Below are 23415 nucleotides of genomic sequence, written 5' to 3' on the forward strand. Positions count from 1 at the left end.
GCATAAGGGTGTTCATCAGTGCACTTGGCCAGTGCACCAGGGCACCCTAGGCAGGATGTCATTGATCGACTGTTGTCATGTCTTCAGACCTTCAGCCGCATGTTTTGGGAACTCGACTGAAGAGATGGGCTAAGATGTCCACTGATCACCACCTGGTGGTGAGTTGGATCTGCTGGAAGAGGAGAAAGCTGGGCAGACTTGGCAGGCCCAAGCATATAGTCAGGGTCTGCTGGGAATGTCTGGTGGAGCCCTCGGCCAGGGATGTATTCAACTCCCACCTCCGGGAGAGCTTTGACCAGAATCCGCGGGAGGTTGGAGACATAGAGTCTGAGTGAATCACCGCATCGATTGTCAATGCTGCCGCCCATAGCTGTGGCTGTAAAGTCTCCGGTGCCTGTCGCACCGGCAATCCCCAAACCCGGTGGTGGACACCGGCACTAAGGGATGCTGTCAAGCTGAAGAAGGAGTCCTATTGGTTGTGGTTGGCTTGTGGGACTCCTGAGGCAGTACCATGAGGCCAAGCGGGCTGCAGCCCGGGCTGTGGCAGAGGCAACAACTTGATCCTGGGAGGAGTTCGGTGAGGCCATGAAGAAGGACTACCAGTTGGCCTTGAAGCGATTCTGGTAAAACGCCTTAGGAGGGGGAAGCAGTGCTTCACCAACACTGTTTACAGTGGGGGTGGGGAGCTGCTGACCTCGACTGGGGACATTATTGGGCGGTGGAAGTACTTCGAGGATCTCCTCAATCCTGCCGTCACACATTCCCTGGTGGAAGCAGAAGCTGGGGACTCGGGGTTGGACTCTTTCATGACCCAAGATGAAGTCACCAAGGTGGTTAAAAAGTTCCACAGTGGCAGGGCTTTGGGGTTGATGAGACCCGCCCTGAGTACCTCAAGTCTCTGGATGTTGTGGGGCAGTCATGGTTGACACACCTCTTCAACATCTGGACTGGCAGACTGGGGTGGTGGCCCCCCTTCATAAGAAGGGTGACTGGAGGGTGTGTTCCAACAATTCCATTCGACTGTGAATGGTGCCGTTTGGGAGTTCCAAACGCTCCAGGAGTACGGAGTTGGGGCCCTTTTTTAGGGGCTATCTGGTCTCTGTAGAAGTGGAGCAGGAGTTTGGTCCGCATTACCAGCACTAATCCGGACCTGTTCCCGGTGTATGTTGGACTCCGGCAGGGCTGCCCTTTGTCACCGGTCCTGTTCATAACTTTTATGGACAGGATTTCTAGGCACAGCCAAGGGCCGGAGGGGGTCTGGTTTGGGGAACAGTGGATTTCATCTTTTCTTTTAACAGATGATTTGGTCTTGCTGGCCGCCTCTAGCAGGTACTTATAGCATGCACTGGGTCAGTTTGCAGCTGAGTGTGAAGCTGCTGGGATGAAGATAAGCTCCTCCAAGTTCGAGGCCATGGTACTCGACCGGAAAAAAATGGCTTGTCCTCTTCCGGTTTAATGGGAGTTCCTGGATTAATTGGAGGAGTTCAGTACCTTGGGGTCTTGTTCACGAGTGAGGGGAGAATGGATCGGGAGATTGACAGACGGATCGGTGCGGCTGCTGCAGTAATGGGGACGCTGTGCCAGTCCGTTGTGGTGAAGAGAGAGCTGAGCCGAAAAGCAAAGCTCTCGATTTACCGGTTGGTCTACGTTCCTACCCTCACCTATGGCCATGAACTTTGGGTCATGCCCGAAAGAACAAGATCCGGATACAAGCGGCTGAAATGAGCTTCCTCCTTAGGGTGGACGGGCACTCCCTTAGAGATAGGGTGAGGAGCTCAGCCATCCGGGAGGAGCTCGGAGTAGAGCTGCTGCTCCTCCACATCGGGAGGAGCCAGTTGAGGTGGCTCGGGCATCTATACCGGACTATGTCTCTTGGCTGGATTGGGAACGCCTTGGGCTACCCCCGGAGGAGCTGGAGGAGGTGTCTGTAAAAGTATGAGTACGAGTACGGTTACGAGTATGAATTAAAATCACATGTGAATATGTTGTTCACATCATCCTCCTACTACTTCCTATCTTCTTTGTCTACTCTACAAGTAATTTCGATACAGCCAAAAAATTACCTCATTGAAAAATGGGAGATTTTTTTTCGAAATTGGCCTGTTTCCATTTAGGGAATTTATTTTTGTAACTACAATTTGCGCAATTTGATGGTAAGGCAGCTAGTAGTTAGCTACATCGTAGCCACAGCTGCTCTGGGGCAGACTGACAGAACTGGGGCTGCCACACAATTGGCACTATCTACCGGGCCCTCTGACCACCAAGGACCACCAGGCAAGGAGGGTGAAGTGTCTTGCCCAAGGACACAACAACTGAGACAGATGGAGTAGGGGTTCAAACCGGCAACCACTACCCAGAGGAACTCCTACCACCTGAGCCACTGTCACATTCTGATACATGTCATCAGACAATTTCTGCATGTAACATGAATCTGAGTTGTACTTAAAGTCAATGGTGTAGCAGGTGAAGAGGATGAGCGATAGCACTGTTCCCTTTGGAGTTTTGAGTTAAATTTAGGTTAAAAAAAAAGGTTACTAGGATGCTGTTTTATGAATTTCTTGAACCTCATTGCAACATTCAGATGTTTAGCTTGTTAGTTTAAAAGGTATAATACGAATGAACCTACACCAGAATTTTTTCAGATTGCAGGGAAAGGTCAGATTTTTGGAGAGAAACAATATGGAAGTAAATATGTAAGTTTTCAAACAGGAATAATGCAGGATGTCTTCCACAATGAGGGGACCATCAGGGATGGACATGTTCAGCAGCAATTCTCAGGTAGGCTGTGGCGTCTAAACAATCCTCAGCTGGAGCTAAGGGGCCCAAAGTGTGCCTGGAAAATATCTTCAACACCATTACACCACCACCACCCACCTGAACTGTTGACACAAGGCAAGAAGACCATTCTCAGTAAATCAGCAGTTTCTGAAATACTAATTTCAGCCCATCTGGCACCATCAAGCATGTCACATTTAAATCCTCTATCTGATGCTCACTTTGGACTTTAGGAAGTCAACTATACCACATCCACATGTCTAAATGCAGTTGTTGACATTGGATTGGCTGACTCTCTGTGCTAACAAGCAATTGAACAGGTAGACCTAATAAAGTGGTCAGTGAGTGTAGTTTGAAAGCAAGGCGTTCAAACTTTCTGTTACAATATTCACACAATCTGAATACAATCAAGAGCTTATCATGAATGGAATTAGATGAGAAGTGATATGATTTTTTTCTCACTGTGAACTATGGATCTTAATGAGTTCCCTGTGTGAATCCTGACAAGTCATTTTGTAAGCATAAAAAGAAGCTGATTTATGTTGGCACTTTAAAATTATCCCCTAAAGCCCTTTTAGATATGGCATAATCAATATCAATGGCCTTATCAGCCTCTTAAGCTTATTCATGTTCCATTAGGCCATGGACATAACAATAAAGGGACAAGCACACAATTCTAACCACACTCTTCAGCTAGTACAGTCCACCACAAGTGTCTGCCTGATAAGGTATCGTCTCTTTGGTTGAAGCAGCCCTCTATACATGAAGGCCATGCATAAACAGGCTTGAATGGTATAGAAATGAAAGATCTATTAGTGTGAAATCCCTGTTCAAACCATGGTCAGAAAGAAGACAGATGCTGTCCTTTAGGATGGACAACTTAAAACTAAAATCTCTGTTCTTAGCAATGAGGTGCCATTGTTATCATGTTTTTAAGTGAAAAGACAACTCTGTTGTAGTTATCACTGACCAGCAGAACAGAAGAGAACAGAAAACCAAAGCCAATTATGCAACATAGAACGATTGTGAGATTTTAGGATACCAGAAACTTTATTGTGTCCTGATAAACTCTTTTTGTGCACTTTTACGCAAGGTAATTCAGTAATAACAAGGATCAGTTATTTGACCTTTGATTTGCATCAAACCGCTGCAGTGTGATGTCAAAGAGAAACATGCAGGGACTGGCACAGAGATGGTAAGTAATGGTTCAACAACATTTTTATTATTTTTTGTAAATACACTTTTATAAACCTACGTGTAGCCTTTTCTGTACTGTATATATAGTATATATCACTGTATATATATATATATATATATTACACATCATTGAAAGGGCACGTCAACCAAAGCAACACTTCAGATGTGAATCTGAATCTTGCCTAACTTAAAAACAATTTTTAAATAAAATTCAAAACGTTTTTTAGTAATCATCTCTATGTGACTGTAGCTGGACTACATCAAAAATATAATCACAAAAACAGACAAATCCTAAAATATAATTTAATACTATTTATTCTGATTTATTGTCACCTGGCTGGGTTGCATTTTAACGGGTTATTGCCACAGGCAGCTTGTGATGCAAAGAAGCCGCCGCCTGTATTTAAAAGTTGAACTCTTAAATATGTTTAACTTTGAAATACATATAACATTTCTGTTCTGACTCCTATGTTTATTGTCTTACTGTAAATTCAATGTATTTTTGCCCTGTAAACCTTCACCACCCTCTTCCATAATGCAGCAATTCTGGTGATTCAAACAGCTCTGAGAATGATCCTACAACCCATACGTACACGTCATACAAAACTGTTTCATTTACCAGCAAACAATTCTGGGTTTGTAAAATATATCTGAAACAAAGTTAAGTTATATTCTCATAATTAAAAACAAAATTAAATCGGATCAAGTGTTGTAAAAGATAATAATAATATACATTTAATGCCAATTTCAGACACAGTTGACTGGGAACAACCAACATCTCACAGCCATCTGTATTGGTTGACCTTATTGAAGGTCATCTGTAATTTTTTTTTTCCCTTTGCAACACAGTAAAACAGATGTCTTAATATCCTCCAGATGTAAGGATTCAATATGTTTGCCAGGGGGTTGAATGTTACACAAGGTTCTTTCAGTCTAATGAAATTCATTAAAGACATGGAGGTTTCAGGCCATAACATAAAATCCTAAACCTAAAAAAACAATAATAAAGTATTTTTTTCTTGGTACTCATTAAAATAGCCGAACATGTTAATAAAATGCTCTAGGAGACAACTTGTGGTAAATGTGTTCCTACATTTAATTGCAAATGTGTGAACTCCTAGAAGCGAACAGACATGAATGCTTATTATTATGCTAAGTTTTGCTTTCTTGAGTTCTCATTTCTCCTCTGACCTAGAAATCATTCACCTCTTACTCAGTGGAGGATCCTTCACTTTCCTAAATGCACATAAGCTTGAAGCTGTGATGACATGTTTCATTTATGTTGATTGGAATTGTTCAGCTGTTTTGACTATAGTCTGTTTTTGCTCATACTCTGTGACATTATATATATATGAGTTTAAGAGTTTTATTTCTTTTGCAAACTTGTTTTTTGGTCATGTCGGTTCCTGAGTTTAATACGATGTTTTCTGTGTTTACTGTATTTTTAGCAGCTGTTCATTATTTCACATTTGTATCCTACATGAAGGGACATGGGGAATTTTTGTTTTCCTTTGCGTCCCTATGCAATACTTTTTGCGTTCCCACGCAATTGTCTTTGCGTTATCTCGCAATATTTTGTGGGATAGTTTCCAAACCAGACAACTGCAAAAACTGAACAAACACACGTTTTTGAGATTTATTGAGTTTTACTTTGAAATCAGCCTTAAATAAAATGCTATGAAGCCTGCGAGGGGACATGGGGGGATTTTTTTATTTTGCACTCGCAACACTTTTTGCATTACCACGCAATACCTTTGTGTTCCCTCGCAAAAGTTGTGCAACTCACTATAAAAACAAAACCACTAATGGCGTGCAATAAAAAAAGTACACATCGTGCAGCAGCATTAAGCTAATAAAGTGTCACAAATGTGGCTTATTATCCAGAGTTCAGTAGTCTGACAGCTTGTGGATTATAACTGTCTTTAAGTGTGATTTAATATCCTTTTATTTAAGGCTTATTTCAAAATAAAACTCAATAAATCTCAAAAACTGGTCTGTTCCATTTTTCCAGTTGTCTGGTTTGGAAACTATCCCACAAAGTATTGCGAGATAACGCAAAGACAATTGTGTAGGAAAGCAAAGACTATTGCGTGAGAATGCAAAAAGTATTGCGTGGACACACACAAAAAAAAAAAAAAATCCCGCCATTTCCCTTTGCGGGCTCCGTAGTATTCACTGTCACTCATCTCAGTATAATTGTGTTGAGTATTACTTGTTAGAATGCTCTGTGTCATTTACAGAGTCTGAGTTGTTCCTTCATCCACCTTAAGTTGTATTGGCCAAATAAATGTTGGGACACATATTTCTTAAAGTCTGTGACATTCCCCAACAGTAAACCAGTGCAATATTATTTTAAAACTAGTAATACAAATATAAATCTCTACTATTTAAATAAGAAAATTATCAGAAATGGACGCAAAAAGCAGATTAAACAGCAATGGGACAAAGAATATCTCTGTTAATGTCACAACTGTCATGGGAAGCTGTTGCTACTTCCAGAGAACTTTGAAAATAAACAGCCAAGTGCTGCTATTAAAATATTGCTGATTAACTTCAAGTATGACTGTCTCTATAACTGCAGATTTGCTGGGAGGAGAGACATCAACAATGTTTTTAGAGGAGCTGCTGTTGCTGCCCATGCATTTGATAAAGGTTATATGGCCATATTCAAACAATGAAGTAAATCATTCTACAGGCAGAAATATCATTCAGAAGTGGAAGAAACTAAGTTAGGAATATCCCCAGTGTCAAATCTAGTGTCAGAATGTTCAATGCAAGGAGAAATTACAAAAACCCAAGAAATACTTAGACTATATAGGCCTCAGTTAGCACGTTAAAAGTTAAAGTTCATGGCAGAACAATGGGTAAAACAGTAAAAAAGTCTGGCTTATTTAAAAAGGGGGCTGCATGGTGACACAGCTGGTAGCACTATTGCCCTGCAAGAAGATCGTGGGTTCAAATCCCTGCCTGGGTTCTTTCTGCATGGAGTTTGCATGTTCTCCCTGTGCATGCATGGGTTCTCTCTGGGTACTCTGGCTTCCTCCCACAGTCCAAAAACACAAGTGTTAGGTAAATCAGTCTCTCTAAATTGCTCTTATGTATGAGTGTGTAGGTGCATGGTTGTTTGTCCTGTGTCACTATTTTGTCTTGTGATGGGCGATTGACGTATAGCTTGTTTAAAAGGTTTGCCAGGAGAAGTCTCTTGTCTTTAAAAAAAATGTCAATGTGATTTAAGACTTAAATGAACTATGTCCTCTAAACCAGTGAGACCAAATTAGAGATGTTTGGCTATAATGAAAAGCACCATTTTCAGTTCATAACTAAAATCAACATATCAGGCCAAGGACCTCATACCAGATTTCAAGGACAGAGGTGGAGAAGGCTGATAATAAGGGCTTGTTTTACAGCCTCTTGACAAGGACGCTTTGCAGTCATTGACTCATCTGAATTAGACCATTCACAGGACAATGGTCCTAATGGTCTCCAAATACTTTTGGAGAAATATTCTTTGGATTGATGAGGCAAACGTGGAACTTTGGAAAGGTTTGTGTCATGTTACATCTGGAACAAAACTTACACAACATTAAAAAAAGACCATCATACATGGTGTTGAAAGTCTGATGGACTGGGGTTGCTTTGCTGCTTTTGAAACTGGATGGCTTGCTGTAATTCATAGAACTATAAGTTCTAGTCTCCAGTAGAATAAGAATGGCAGATCATTAGTTTGCTCACATTTAGATAGCTTACGTTTCTCTTAATAAATGAAATCATCATTTGAAAATGTTATTTACTCAGGACACATTTTTCTGATATTAAATTTGTTTGATGAGTCTGAAAAATTTAAGTGTGACAAAAACCAAGAACTGAAGAAATCTGTGATGAGGAAAAGACTTTTCCAGACTTTCCCTGGCAACATACAAGAGTATTATTAAACTTCAGTTGAATGCAATTTGAATAAATGTTTTAAAAAGTGTACTTATAGTCACTAGAGCAATAATGATTTGTATTTCCACTGAACCTTTCCCCTTCTTAATGTTTTCAATCTGATTGTTGTTTTTTCAGTTGGAGCCAAATCACACTCATTACATTTCTTTCTGACATTTAGAAAAAAAAAAAAAAGAAGTGAAACATATTTGGCTGTCAACTGACTGCCCTAAGCTGGGTCTTTAAACAGAGTCAACAAAAGCCTTGCATTTCCAGTAGTCACCTTTTATTTAAAGTTGACAAACCTTTCCTGAGAGACTAAAACTTATATCAAATTAATGATCTCTATATAACTTTCATCACCTAATAAAGAAGCTAATTTCTTTTTTTGCTTTTTCCTTTGTTCTCCTTTAAATTGTATTCGGCTTTGTGGTATTTTCCTTAACTTGATTGTTAAGAAAATCTAAAATAATAAAACAACTGGGTGTGCATGATGTGATTTTATTCTGCAAACTAACAAACATGGCCCTAAGTTATTTTTTTGACATATTGTTTTTCCCCAGACTGCCCTAATGTTGAACAAACCACTCAAAGAGTTAAAACATTTCTTGTTATAAAACTAAAGTAATAACATTAGACCAAGGTCTGACGCAAAGAAATATTAATCTAAGTTCCTTTTGTTTAATTAGCATGTGGAAATCTCTATAGAAAGCAGTTAAATTCAGAAATCCAACACATCTTTGTGATATCTATAACCCTGAAATGAAATAAGGACAATTATTAGAGGGCGTTCATTGACAGTTCTCAATGGTGCATAACATTGTCATTTCAAACTAAAGTGTACAGAGTGATTGTCTTTCTACTAGAACCCTGGCTCAGCCACCAAGAAGTCAATGTGGTCCTTCTCTCTGGTCTTGAAGGCTTCAGCAATTATTCGGGCAGCCTCTTTGTGCTCCCTTCCTCTCAGGGAAATTCCGTTGACTTCCAGGATGACCTGACCAACCTTCAGCTGGCCACAGTTATGAGCTGAGCCTCCTTTCTGTCAATGTGGACACAAACAGATTGGCTACTGTTACAGTGCAGCTTGTGTAGTAGCAAAGAACTTAATACAGTCAGAGTATATTTTCAATAGCCCCCTCAACTGATTATATTTTCAAGTTGCTCCATTTATGTGTTAGCATCTGGCTGTAGTCTGTAGCCATGTTTATGAGGCCATAGAAGACAGTGAAACCAGTTATTATGGGAGTTGATTTTCAAAGGTCTTTCAGTGCAGCAGTCACAGCACATACAGGTCCTTCTCAAAATATTAGCATATTGTGATAAAGTTAATTATTTTCCATAATGTCATGATGAAAATTTAACATTTATATATTTTAGATTTATTGCACACTAACTGAAATATTTCAGGTCTTTTATTGTCTTAATACAGATGATTTTGGCATACAGCTCATGAAAACCCAAAATTCCTACCTCACAACATTAGCATATTTCATCCGACCAATAAAAGAAAAGTGTTTTTAATACAAAAAACGTCAACCTTCAAATAATCATGTACAGTTATGCACTCAATACTTGGTCGGGAATCCTTTGGCAGAAATGACTGCTTCAATGCGGCGTGGCATGGAGGCAATCAGCCTGTGGCACTGCTGAGGTCTTATGGAGGCCCAGGATGCTTCGATAGCGGCCTTTAGCTCATCCAGAGTGTTGGGTCTTGAGTCTCTCAACGTTCTCTTCACAATATCCCACAGATTCTCTATGGGGTTCAGGTCAGGAGAGTTGGCAGGCCAATTGAGCACAGTGATACCATGGTCAGTAAACCATTTACCAGTGGTTTTGGCACTGTGAGCAGGTGCCAGGTCGTGCTGAAAAATGAAATATTCATCTCCATAAAGCTTTTCAGCAGATGGAAGCATGAAGGGCTCCAAAATCTCCTGATAGCTAGCTGCATTGACCCTGCCCTTGATAAAACACAGTGGACCAACACCAGCAGCTGACATGGCACCCCAGACCATCACTGACTGTGGGTACTTGACACTGGACTTCTGGCATTTTGGCATTTCCTTCTCCCCAGTCTTCGTCCAGACTCTGGCACCTTGATTTCCGAATGACATGCAGAATTTGCTTTCATCCAAAAAAAGTACTTTGGACCACTGAGCAACAGTCCAGTGCTGCTTCTCTGTAGCCCAGGTCAGGTGCTTCTGCCGCTGTTTCTGGTTCAAAAGTGGCTTGACCTGGGGAATGCGGCACCTGTAGCCCATTTCCTGCACACGCCTGTGCACGGTGGCTCTGGATGTTTCTACTCCAGACTCAGTCCACTGCTTCCGCAGGACCCCCAAGGTCTGGAATCGGCCCTTCTCCACAATCTTCCTCAGTGTCCGGTCAACTCTTCTCGTTGTGCAGCGTTTTCTGCCACACTTTTTCCTTCCCACAGACTTCCCACTGAGGTGCCTTGATACAGCACTCTGTGAACAGCCTATTCGTTCAGAAATGTCTTTCTGTGTCTTACCCTCTTGCTTGAGGGTGTCAATAGTGGCCTTCTGGACAGCAGTCAGGTCGGCAGTCTTACCCATGATTGGGGTTTTGAGTGATGAACCAGGCTGGGAGTTTTAAAGGCCTCAGGAATCTTTTGCAGGTGTTTAGAGTTAACTTGTTGATTCAGATGATTAGGTTCATAGCTCGTTTAGAGACCCTTTTAATGATATGCTAATTTTGTGAGATAGGAATTTTGGGTTTTCATGAGCTGTATGCCAAAATCATCCGTATTAAGACAATAAAAGACCTGAAATATTTCAGTTAGTGTGGAATGAATCTAAAATATATGAATGTTAAATTTTCATCATGACATTATGGAAAATAATGAACTTTATCATAATATGTTAATATTTTGAGAAGGACCTGTAAATGCCTGAAGAGTATGGATTTAAATACTAAGTTGAATCACTGCATTTTTTTTTTGCCAGCATTCATCATTTCTTATATATTTTTGAAGTATTTCTGCTAAAAACCAGTTCTTTACAGCGTTCTAACCTTAGGAACGAATGGCAAAAAATTACTGCAAGTTATTCTTTGACCTTTTTGTAAAGCATCACCTGTTTTATTTACCATTCACAGAGCCTGAAAAGGAAAGCGTGAGGTACAATGTTAATTTAAGCAAGAGCCCCCCTGTACATTTACCAATGATTTTAAACTCTTAGGTTGAATCCCTTGTATCTTGTACTTGATTTGCTCTGAAACAAACCTCTTAAACATTCTTTCACCAGATCATTCTTTTTAATATATGCTTAGAATTCCCAAGAGAGTGTAACATGAGCAAGTAATAAACCAATCAGTCTCATAATCAGTTTCATACTTTATAAAAATCAGTCTGAAAGACAAATATGTTTCTTGCTACAAAGTGATCTCTATCAGAAAGTTCAAGAAATATCAGGAGATGTTTGTTTAGATGTCCGCCGGGCTTTTTAACCATACGAGCAGACAGAGATTTAAGGAGGAGCGGCAAATGTAAAGGAGGTGGACTGGCAGTACTTGTGAACAACAGATGGTGTAATCCAGGACATGTAACTGTGAAGTGTCATCTCTGCAGTCCAGATATTGAACTGTTAGCAGTAAGTTTTCGTCCATATTATTTACCCAGAGAGTTCAACAGTGTTATTTTGGCAACAGTTTACGTTCCACCTTCCGCTGTTGCCAGAACTGCATGTGATGCCATCAGCTCAGTTGTTGCTAAGCTACAGACACAAAACCACAATGCTTTTGTGGCAATTTCTGATGATTTTAACCATGTTTCACCCTCTGCTACACTTCCAACATTTCAACAATTTGTCAGCTGCTCTACCAGAGAAAACAAAACATTGGATTTCTTTTATGCAAATGTCAAGGACTCATACATCTCTACAGCAAGACCTCCTCTAGGCAAATCAGATCACAATCTTGTTTTTCTCTGCTTGAAATATAAGCCCCTTGTTCAGAGGCAACCTGTAATAAAGAGGACTGTGAGAAAATGGTCACATAATATTCTTCTTAAAATGAAGAATATTATGGAGAACCCTGAGCATCCTCTTCATGAGACTGTCCTACAACAACAGAGTGTCTTCAGTCAGAGGCTTCTTCAGATCTGCTGTAAGACGGAGCGCTACAAGGAGATCCTTCCTGCCCACAGCCATCAGCATCTACAACGACTCTTTGAGGAAACCTTCATAATATGAGCTATAACAACATTTAATTTCCCTTTGGGATTAATAAAGTATGTTTGAATTGAATTGAATTGAATTGTATATTTCTCAGGATTAAAATTTATTTAGGTTCACCCAAGGATAATTAAACTTAATTTAAAGATTTTAGGAAAAAAATATTTATAATATAACCACACAAAGGCTTCTCATTTGATATTATTAACTAAATAGCAAAAAGAAAAACAAATCTAGCTGAGAAAAACAATGCTAATCTGACAACAAACTGCTACTGGAATGTGTTGCAAGCATAAAATTCAAAGAGTGCTACACTGTTAGAAGTCTTACTGAGGATTGCTATGCTGATTCTTATAATCTCCTACTTATAGTGAGGCCACAACATCTTGAAAAAGTCTTACTATTGTATTTATAATGTCCAAAGTAGAGCAATTGCTGCTCTGTCATGGTTACAAACTATGGCCACTGTATTTTTGCTGATTTCTGCAAAGGCAATACTTTTTGAGAGCAAGGTAACTGAAGATGGCTCTAACTGTAATTTTGTTTTAATAATAACTACACAAATACTACGGTATACTACTACCACACTATTCAAAGTAGCCAGTAACAGTCATAGTTTGTGATTGAGCAGGACCATAATGCAGGCAGGAGGACGGGAGCCGCATGGTGAGTCGACATGATTTTAATAATAGTTGACAAAACTTACATACATAGGCAGGGTGACAGGCAAAATACTGAGAATTAGAACTAGGGAGGTAGCAGCTACGGCAACACATGCACAGGCAACCAATGCAGAGGATCTGGCGGAGAATAAAGAAAAGCAGAGAACTTAAATACTGAGGGAAGTGGAGTGTGAACCAATGAACTGGGAGAGGAGCTAATCAGGAAGAATAGAAAACAGCTGTAACCAGGAATGCAGGGAAACAGAGGGAGAGTGACCAATTAACACAAATGGGCAAGGAGAGCAGGGAGCCAACCAGAACACAAGAAAACAATGACCAGACTAAACACAAACAAGAGGAAACTAGATTTATCAGGATATATAACTAAACACATCTAACACCGGAACCCAGGAAGGAACAAAACTAAACACAAGTAACTGAAACTAAACAGAAGGAATCTAAACATGAATGAACAGAAAAAGAAATGGCTTAGCAGAGAAAGTAAACAAACACAAAAACCTAAAAGAGACAGATCCTGATAGTAACCATTTATTCCCTTAACCAATAAGTAGTTTATGAAGCCGTGAAAATGGAGGGAAACAAAACTGATGTGTCTAAGCAGGAGCATATAACTGCAATCTATAGAATGTTCCGCAAAGAGAATTATCACAATCTCTCTGCTTTGGCTCATCAGCACGTTTTAATCATTCATGATTTATCGTCATTGTCAGGATCTGTCTGTGTGCTTTTTCTGCTTTGGTTTTTTTCAGCAGATTCAGTTGGAGGGTGGAGCTGCGCTGCTGCCGTCACACACCTGTGAGTTATCAGGCTCGTTAACTTTTAGCTTTTATGGAGCAGGTTGCTGATCATTCGATGCCTAAGTGTCGTCCTGTGTGGTACCTCAAGCCCTCGCATCTCGATCCTGACTAAAAAACCTTTGTGTTAAACCTTTGTAACCTCAAGTTCTGATCCTTCCTCTAAGGTGCCTCCTGAGGCTAACTCCCTGAGACCTCCCCGGTGCAGCCTGGTCCAGCTTATCTCTGGAGCTCCACGTTTTCAAATTGCAGGCTGACTACGACCTACCTCAAGCACTCCACCTATCTAAACCTGTCCACCCTCCAACGAACTGCTTATCTCCTCCAAACTCAGAGCTGCCTGTTCGATCCTCACCTCCTCTCCCGGACTCCACGTCCGCTTGCAACCGTAAGCAATTCTCACTCTGACCATTTGTCCCCATTCTGAATCCAAGCTCACCTTTCTGCTTTCCCTCCTTAGAAGACGAACCGCTAGAGCTGCCGAAAGTTCCCGACACTTATTGTGGTCCTTCTTAATAAATGTCTTAAACCTTCCTAGTCTCCTGAGAGTTTTTCCATGTGGGTCAAAAAGCTCGGTAGAACAATGAGTCATATTGCTCACCCCCAACATTGCATCAGGCAGAAATATTAATTTGTGCTTCCTCTGGACTAGTAAGTGCTGATATGGACTGTTGTCATAAAGAAGTAGCCAAACTAAAGGGAAAGCTCTGAAGTTACCAGATTGTGGATACAAGGTAGAATGAGCTTCCTCTGTAGGGTGGCTGGACTCATACTTTAGGGAGAGGGTGAGGAGCTCCTTCATCTAGGGGCTGGTTTGACGAGAGCTGTTGCTCCTCATTAAAAATAGCAAAGGTGATTCAAGCATCTGATTCGACTTCTTGGCTCTACTTGATAGAATAACTTTGTGACATTTTGAGAGGCTGATAAGGAGTCATGTTGTTCACACAGCCACAGGAAAAAAAACACGTCTGGGGGCCTGTGACAGCTAGGAGGGTAGGGTAAGATTATATTATGGTGCCAAACTGATCTATGATTCTAAACTGCTTGGAATTTATGTTTGAAAAAAAAATATCAGCCTATAATAGAAATGTTTCCTAAAGAAGAGAGATAGGGAGTATTTTGTACTGCTAAATTATCCTAACTTTGTCTTTCTTATTAAACCAGAACATGCTGTTCAAAATGATGGCTTGAACTCCTAACTAGTACCAATTATTTTTGCTGTCTTACCTGAATAGTCACAATCCGTGGCAAAGGTTGTCGTGTATTCACTCCTCCCTCTATAGCAATGCCCAAGGTGTTGGCATTTTTCACCACTCGTACCAGGACAGTGTTGAGTGCTGAAATGGGTGAGCTTGTCTGCTGCGACACAAGGTGAAGAGAAGTCAGCAGGAGATATTCTGAGGTTATGGATCATGTGTTTACCATTGTTTATTAACAGCATTAAAAATCTGGTTGCATACTCCAGCAAATGAGAGCAGTGGATGCAATTCATTCTACTTTGATTATTTCAGGTTTTGGACTTCTCCTAACAGAGGTATTTCATCATTATGAAAGATCATTGTTATCAATTGTATAATTCATTAAAGCATTTTATCTGCTTGGTTTTGTTTGTGAAGGCTGAACATTTATAAATGTGTTTGCTGCTGAGTAGGGTTGGGCATCATTTGAATTTGAACAATTTGAGTTCCAAATCCTTTTTTGGATTCTGGTTCCTAGCGATTTGTGATTCCGATTCATTAAAGAAGCAGGGTCAAAAAGGTTTACATGATTTAAGCGGGCTGGTTAACCAGAGATTTTTTCTGGATGAAATCTTCTGAACGTCTCTATGAACCTTTTACTTTTTATGAATTTTACTATAGATTTCTCACAGGGCTATTTCAACCAGTATATATATGTCAAACCTATGGAATTGGAATATAAATGTTAGGAATATTCTTTTCACAGGGGTACTCTTTCAAAACAGAGCTTTATTTCTGAAAACTTCATGAAAACACATTTACACATATCCAGTGTCTGATGCTGCAGATACTTACATATGTTCCGGGTCATTTGTCTATAAAAACATACATAGTATAATGTCAGGTGGGTATTTGTGCTTGAGTTGACCCACCGTTATAAGTCGAGTATGACTCGTTAGTTGCCTCAATGTTGGTATTAGAGGCATTTTATTGTTTTATTACCTGATTCTGACTGCAGTGTGGTGGTAGGCTGAGTGTCGGAGCTGGAGAAAGAGGCAACGAAGGAAGGCCAGCGCAACGCATCAAAGACAGGGCTCTATGTTATTTCTACACCATGAATCCGGAGGTGTTTAACCATGTTGGTCATACAACCTCCTTTGCATGGTATAATCTAACTGCAAGTGTTGCACTGAACTGACTGGTCATTTCTTTTATTAAAATTAAGCCAAATGGGTTTCCCAGTTCTTGACCGGAAAAAATGGCTTGTCCTCTTCAAGTAGGAGGGGAGTTCCTGCCTCAAGTGGAGGAGTTTAAGTATCTCGGGGTCTTGTTCACGAGTGAGGGAAGAATGGAGCAGGAGATCGACAGACGGATCAGCGCGGCTGCTGCAGTAATGGGGGCGCTGTGCCGGTCCGTTGTGGTGAAGAGAGAGCTGAGCCGAAAAGCGAAGCTCTCGATTTACTGGTCGGTCTACGTTCCTACCCTCACCTATGGCCATGAACTTTGGGTCATGACCGAAAGAACGAGATCACGGATACAAGCGGCTGAAATAAGCTTCCTCCGTAGGGTGGCTGGGCACTCCCTTAGAGATAGGGTGAGGAGCTCGGCCATCCAGGAGGGGCTCGGAGTAGAGCCGCTGCTCCTCCACATCGGGAGGAGCCAGTTGAGGTGGCTCGGGCATCTATACCGGATGCCTCCTGGACGCCTTCCTCGGGAGGTGTTCCAGGCACGTCCCACCGGGAGGAGGCCCAGGGGACGGCCCAGGACACGCTGGAGGGACTATGTCTCTCGGCTGGCCTGGGAACAACTTGGGCTCCCCCTGGAGGAGCTGGAGGAGGGCGTCTCTGCTGAGTCTGCTGCCCCCGCGACCCGGTCCCGGATAAGCAGAAGACAACGAGTATGACAGGGTCAAAGTGCGCAAGCGACCCATGTTCCGAGGCCACAGTCCTGGACGCAGCCATATTGGTTCATATTGGTTCTTTGCTGCATGTGTTTTCTCTCTCCACCCACTTTCCCATCAGAAAAACTTAAAAAAAAAATAAAAATAAAGCCACACTTTCCATTGCCGCCACAGTGTGTGCATGGTTGCGCACACACTTCCTTCATTGGCGTTAGGCAGCTTCTTCTTCCGGTCAGGGGACTGGGTATTGAAACTAGGAATCGAAAATTAAAAGTTTCAACAAGTCCCCAAGAATCGGAATGCTCCAATCAAGTTTTGAGATTTGATGCCCAACCTTTCTGCTGAGTAAATAGAAAGAGCATTGAACCTGGGGACATGACAGCAAAAACGTCTGTAGGATCGGGAACATGCTTTGTAAGTCGGCCTTACTTGTCTTGTGGCCCCTGTAGGAGGCACGTGGGCCCCTTGCTGTTTCAGATGTCCCTGTTTATTCTTGCTTGGTCTTGGGCTGCCATCCTTACTAAGGCCTCCTGCATCTGCTATATCGACACCACTGTCCTCACTCAGAGTCTGACCACTGTCTGACAGCTGAGACAGGGTGGCACCTAGAGAAGGGACAATCAGGAGAGTAAAACACATGTTATGAGACTATATTATCAACAAATGTCAACATCTACAGATGTGCTGGGGAGTCCAAATAAGGTAGCTAAACATAGTTGCAGTGAGCATGTTCAATTCAATTCAATTCAGTTTATTTATATAGCGCCAATTCACAACACATGTTGTCTCAAGGCACTTCACAACAGTCAGGTTCATACATTCCTATTAATCCTAACAATTGAACAGTGCAGTCATGTTGAGGCCATTTGTTTTTTTCTGTCTACTCTGTCAAATAAATAACAGAAAATTTACATTTCTAATTTAGATATGAAATCAAAACTCCTTTTTGGAAACCTTCAGCTCTGCATTTTTAATATAAAAGTCATGCAGCTTTTTAATGTGGTTTTACAAGGCTTATATGTTGGATGTGGACTGGATTGATCTTTCATGTCATGCAACACTATTTTTCTGTCTCTATTCTACTACCTAAATCATAAAGATTAAAATGGCAAATCACTCGATGGTGTTCCCAGTTTATTTTTGTTTGTTTTTCAAGTCTATACCTACATAAAGGTAGCTGATGAAAACTGCATACTTACTGAAATAATGCAGTGTACCTAGCTACTGATATGGTCTATATGTTAAAGCAGATTACACAATTAATTATTTATGGAGTACCAGAAGGTCTGTGCTTGGGCCAATTCTCTTTATTACATACACTATGATACTGAACGTATTGGGACACCCACCTAATCACTAAATTCAAGTGTTCCAATCACTTTCATGGCGACAGGTGAATAATATTACAGCACTCAGCATATAGACATGCAGGGTGCTGCAACAAACATTTGGGAAAGAATTGGCCAATCTCAGTTGCTACATAAATTCCAGCGTGGCACCATGATAGAATGCCAACTGTGCAATAAGTTCAGTCAAGAACTTTCCTTGCTGCTAAATATTTCACAGTCAACTGTTAAATAAAATAAAATGGAAGTGATTGGGAATGCTACAAAGTTGTATTGCAAAGGCAATAGCTGCAGATTTCAAAACCTCATGTGGCTATAGATTGACTGAAGAAAAATACACAGAGAGATTCGTGGAATAGGTTCCATGGTCAAGCAGCAACATCCAAGCCCTTACATTACATTACATTAAGTGTTGGACATGAACAAGCTCTTATTGTCCAATATCAATAACTGACATCACAAATGTTTTCTGGAAGAATGGTCAAATATTCCTATACACACACACCAAAACCTTGTATATAGTCTTCTCAGATGAGTTGAAGTAGCATAAGGTGGGCCAAAGTCTTTGTATCAGAAATGGGACGTTATTAAAATTAAAGGTAAGTAACCCAGTACTTTTGCAAATACACATATTTCCAATTGGTGAAACTATTTGATTGCAAATTTGGTTAAATCCATGCCTTAAGCAATAACTTTCATCCCATAGGATGAACTACTTATATGATTCTCTCATCAGTGAAGCCACAAACTGAGCCACTGCTGCCACCAGCTCTGTATACTTTAAGTTTAACATGAAAAGTGCTCCTGGATTAGTGTGTTTTTTTCATGTGTGTCTGCTCTGTCATCTCAAACCCCCAGTCGGTCGTGGCAGATGGCCGCTCCCACTGAGCCTGGTTCTACTGGAGGTTTCTTTCTGTTAAAAAGGATCTGTTCTTTCTACCGTTGCCACATGCTCACTCAAAATGATTCATGGCTACAAAGTTAACAATTTTATACAATCAGCTGAGGTAGATAGATAGATAACCTTTTACCAGATTGAATTCTGAATGCAGAATTTGACTTTATCATGTTATGAATATTATAGAACTGGAATGTTTATAATTGAATATAATTCTGTCTACATAAATTGCTTGATGTGATTATTGCTTTGTAAAGGGCCTTGAGATGACATTTGTTATTACAATTTGGATTCAAAAAACTTTACTCACACTAGCACTAGTGATATACCTCTTTGCTGTTGCCTGGAGTCAGCAGATAGGCGGTTCATGTCTGTTATGATGATTTTATGGGTGAGGGCAGGTGAGCAGGGCCGGTCTGGACTACAGGATAGAGCAGTAGGTATCATGTGAGAGGGACATGGGGAGGGACACGGGGAAGGATGTGGTGATGGATGAGGTGATGGCACTGGAGATGCAGCTTTAGAAGAGGAGGCAGACTTCAAGAGAACAGCTGATTTTTCATAGGAGCTTGACCTAGAAGAGAGTTTGACCGCTGCCTCTGGTTTAACAGATATCGAGGAATCCCGATGGTGCAGGAAGCCTGGACAGGTGTGGTGTCCTGAACTGGGTCGGCTGTAATGGCCAGCATGCTGGTAAACATGCTGCGTAAAATGTGGATGGATGTCTTGCTCTGAGTCAGAGAGGTGAGGGGTGCTATGGCAGGTATGATGGAGAGCATTGTGAGTGGTGTGATGTTTTGTAGCAGCACAGGCATGTTGGGCAGATGTTAAGGAGGGCTGTTGGCAGATGGGGAGGGATTTAAATGACTTCTGGAGACATTCTTGAAGCAGGCGAGTGGGCCCAGGGAGGGGCACGCTGGAACTGGGCTGCAGCAGCTGGGCTGAAGGCTGCTGGCTGAGCTCTTTTTCCCTGGTTAGAATGTTTTGGGCCGGGATAGATGTAGCTCTGAAGGGTGGAGGAGAAGACTTCATTTCATCCTGTCATTGAAAAAGGTAATTATATTAAAAAACTTTAATAAAGAGTTCCCCAATTTGACAATCCATTTGTTGGACTCTTCTGATCCAGTGGGGCTTCGTGAGTTATCAAAATATTAGCTTCATCTAAACCTTCAACTTGCACATTAGACCAAATCCCAACCCAATTATTTAAGGAAGTGTTCCTTCTGATTACCAGCCCCATTCTAGATTTGATTAATCTATCTTTAGTAAATGGATATGTACCACAGGGTTTAAGGTAGCTGTAATTAAACCTTTATTTAAGAAACCTTCGCTTGATCCAGATGATTTAATAAATTACAGACCTATATCCAATCTTCCATTTTTATCTAAAATTCTTGAGAAAATAGTTGCTAATCAAGTGTGTGAGCATTTACACAGCAATGACCTGTTTGAAGAGTTTCAGTCAGGTTTCAGAGCTCATCATAGCACTGAAACAGCTCTGCTGAAAGTCACTAATGATATTCTTATGGCCTCAGATAAATAGACTTGTTTCTGTACTCGTTGTTTTAGATCTCAGTGCTGCATTTGATCCAGATAAATCATCTTCAAACTCCAGGGTTAACTGTGGTTAAATGTTCATATTTAATTTAGGTAAGCGTAGGGTATAGGTCTTCTCTAATATAGAAGTTTGTTTATTACTTGTGGAGTACCACAGGGTTCAGTACTTGGGCCAATTATCTTTACTATATATATGTCTCTACATGCTCGTCCAGGAGGAGTGAATGCTGCAAGTCACTGACTGGATATAATCTGCCGGGTTTCCTTAGATAGAAAACCTTTTAATCAATTTGAATAATAATCTAAATCTGACTGCACTGTTCAATGGTTAGGATTAATTGGAATGTATGTACTTGACTTGAAATCTGTATGTTTCGATTGAATTGGCTTTGCAAAGTACCGTGAGATAACGTATGTTGTGAATTGGCGCTATATAAATAAAACTGAATTGAATTGAATTTTTTGTGCTTTCAAGGTAGAAATGCTTGTGTGAGAAGGATTTCAGTGATTTTGGGTAAAATGACAAGATTGATAAAAATGAAAATGTTAACTTATTTTTGCATGACATTGAAGTGACATTTTGTAATGTTGGTGGACTGCAGCACTTTCTACTTTCTTATCAATATATTTGAAACATCTTCTAGTCACTGAAACTGTAATAGGAGAATATATTAGGACAGCTATTAACGCATCTTTTTTTTTTAAAGATGTGGTAATAACTGTCTAATTACAATTTAAAACTGCTTTTCAAAAAACTCAGTCACCTCACAAAAAAATCCTCTCAAACCAAGTGATGACCTAGAAGACCTCTTATAGAGGGCAGGAGGATGTGTTAATGTACAAGAGATTAGAAAGACATGATATAATTGACGGGCTTAAAAGTAAAAAGCAGAACTTTATAGTCAATGTAAAATGTAACCACCATAAAATGTGACTGTTTCTGAGTTGATGTTTATGAATCATTTTGTTTGGGAAACCAAAGAGTAGTCCAGATATGACGCAACCAGGACATGAACCAGAACAGCAGTGTTGTTTGGTGAGACAATTAATGTTATAGAGAAGAAAATTTGCTGAATGTATTGTGTTAGTGACGTGTTCGGTAAATGATAAAGTGCTGTCGAGGGACACTAAGACTCTTAACATGAGACAACAAAGAAATGTTGAGTTTTTAAGGTTAATTAACGCTGTCATGTTTAGTTAAGCTGCTTTTTGTGCCAATGAGAAGGACTGCTCTTTTGTTCCCTGTTAATTCAGGGAAACTGGCGAAAAAACACTACTTAATTTCTTGCAAGCAATTATAATGGGAGTCTGAGGTAAGGGTAGAGACACATATAGATGAAAAATACAGCTGGGTGTTATCCACAAAGATATAAAAATTAACACTATTTATAGAAGATGTAACCAAGGGGAAGGAGCTACATAATAAACAATAACGGCAACAAATAGGACAGAGGACAGAACCCTGGGGGGCTCCGTATGTGACTGGAAAGGGCTTGGAATCCAAGGATTTGATTTGGATAAACTGTTGTCAAAAGCTGCCCTCAAATCAAAGAGAATGAAAATCATCGGAAGCCTAGTATCCGGTGCAATAAGAAGATCATTATTAATTTTAACGATTACAGTGTCTGTACTAAGCAACCTAAATAAGATTTTTGATAAAATTGTTCTTTGGTCAAGCAATGAATATTCTGTGTCTAATACTAATACCTCTCTTTATGCTCTATATGTTTCTGAGGTGTAAAAGTTTATAAAGCAATTTAAAAATGGGCTTTAATTTGTAACACAGACAGAATTGATCATTCTTATCAGACTGCTTTGGTATCTGTTCACATGGATATTAGTTACCTTCTCTGTTGGGGTGCAGGTTATATGAATTGATGTGCGATCAGCTTTTTATGGGTTTAGCAGCTGAATGGCTTGTGGACTGTTTCCTCTATGAATAGGCCATGGACAACTGATGAGTTCTCCTTGGCCGAGTATTTACAGTTCCAAAATACATTATTAATTATTTTAAACATTTTTCTAAATGTCAATTTTCTCCAGATCAGACATATTATTTTTTATATTTTGTGCCCATTAAATACCAAACAAATTAAAAGACTATATATATTTAGCTATTAAATCCAATGGGTCAGTTCTGTAAAATATAAAACACTACAGATCATCTTTTCAGCTTGTTAAGTTGCAGTTCATTTGTATTTATTTATACATTTTGTAAAAATCATTTATATATAAATGTCCATAATTTGGAATGGTTTGGTTGTTCTAAAGGGTTTTGCCATATCTATTTACGTTTTGTGCTTATATTTCTTACGTGTTTTTCATGCTTTTTTGCATTTAGCTTTCTAGTTTATTCATGTGTTCTTTATGTTTTAAGTTATTCTTGTTAAAGTATTCCCAGTTGCTTTCATTCTCTGCTGCTGCCTCTGTAATCAGCATAAGTTATCTGACCTGCTCCATGCCAATCAGTCTCACTGTTTTCCCCTGTGCCATGCTCTTTTTAATCTTCTGTTTTGTTTACTCTGGAGAATACTGTTTGCCATGCCAAAGCTGTCCATGTCCTCGACTGGTTTGCCCATGCTGTATCTGTCCATGTCCTTGCATGCTTCATACCTTATTGTAAGTTTTTGCTTTTTATTTATTAAACCTTTGTTTTTTAACTCACTGTGCTGCTCCTGCCTTCCTGTCTGCATTTTGGGTCCAACTCCATGAAATCCCTGACAGTTGTTAGGATAAAATAACTTTGAATGATATAGTAAAGAACCTTGCATTTTGCCACCTATTTAAAAAGATATTCTCAGGAAATTATCAAACCATATTTATATTGCTGGTGAGGCAAACATTTGCCCTAAATGTCATTTGGTAAGAACATCTCTTTATTTGTAGTACTGTTTGGACTAGGTATGATTCATAATCTATGTAGATGGCCGATATTTCAAAATGAGAAAACATCAGCTTACTGAAGAACAATGCAAA

At 40.2% G+C, this 23415-nt stretch overlaps 1 protein-coding gene across 5 annotated transcripts in view; it reads right to left on the minus strand.

Moving 5' to 3' along the window:
* Positions 1-3975: 3975 nt before the first annotated feature.
* Positions 3976-23415, minus strand: part of whrnb (whirlin b) — a 106238-nt gene continuing 86798 nt past the window's right edge. For 4 of the 5 annotated variants that reach the window (XM_047381225.1, XM_047381226.1, XM_047381221.1 and 1 more), the window contains 4 exons: positions 19212-19920; positions 17068-17243; positions 14788-14919; positions 3976-8935 (listed from right to left, as the gene is read on the minus strand). In XM_047381225.1, the coding sequence (XP_047237181.1) occupies positions 8759-8935; positions 14788-14919; positions 17068-17243; positions 19212-19920 (1194 nt within the window). In that variant the 3' untranslated portion in view covers positions 3976-8758. The remainder of the gene's footprint in view (positions 8936-14787; positions 14920-17067; positions 17244-19211; positions 19921-23415) is intronic. The other variant, XM_047381222.1, reaches the window with a different exon arrangement.

The sequence above is a fragment of the Girardinichthys multiradiatus genome, chromosome 12 (genome assembly GCF_021462225.1).
Source record: "Girardinichthys multiradiatus isolate DD_20200921_A chromosome 12, DD_fGirMul_XY1, whole genome shotgun sequence".
Lineage (NCBI taxonomy): Eukaryota > Metazoa > Chordata > Actinopteri > Cyprinodontiformes > Goodeidae > Girardinichthys > Girardinichthys multiradiatus.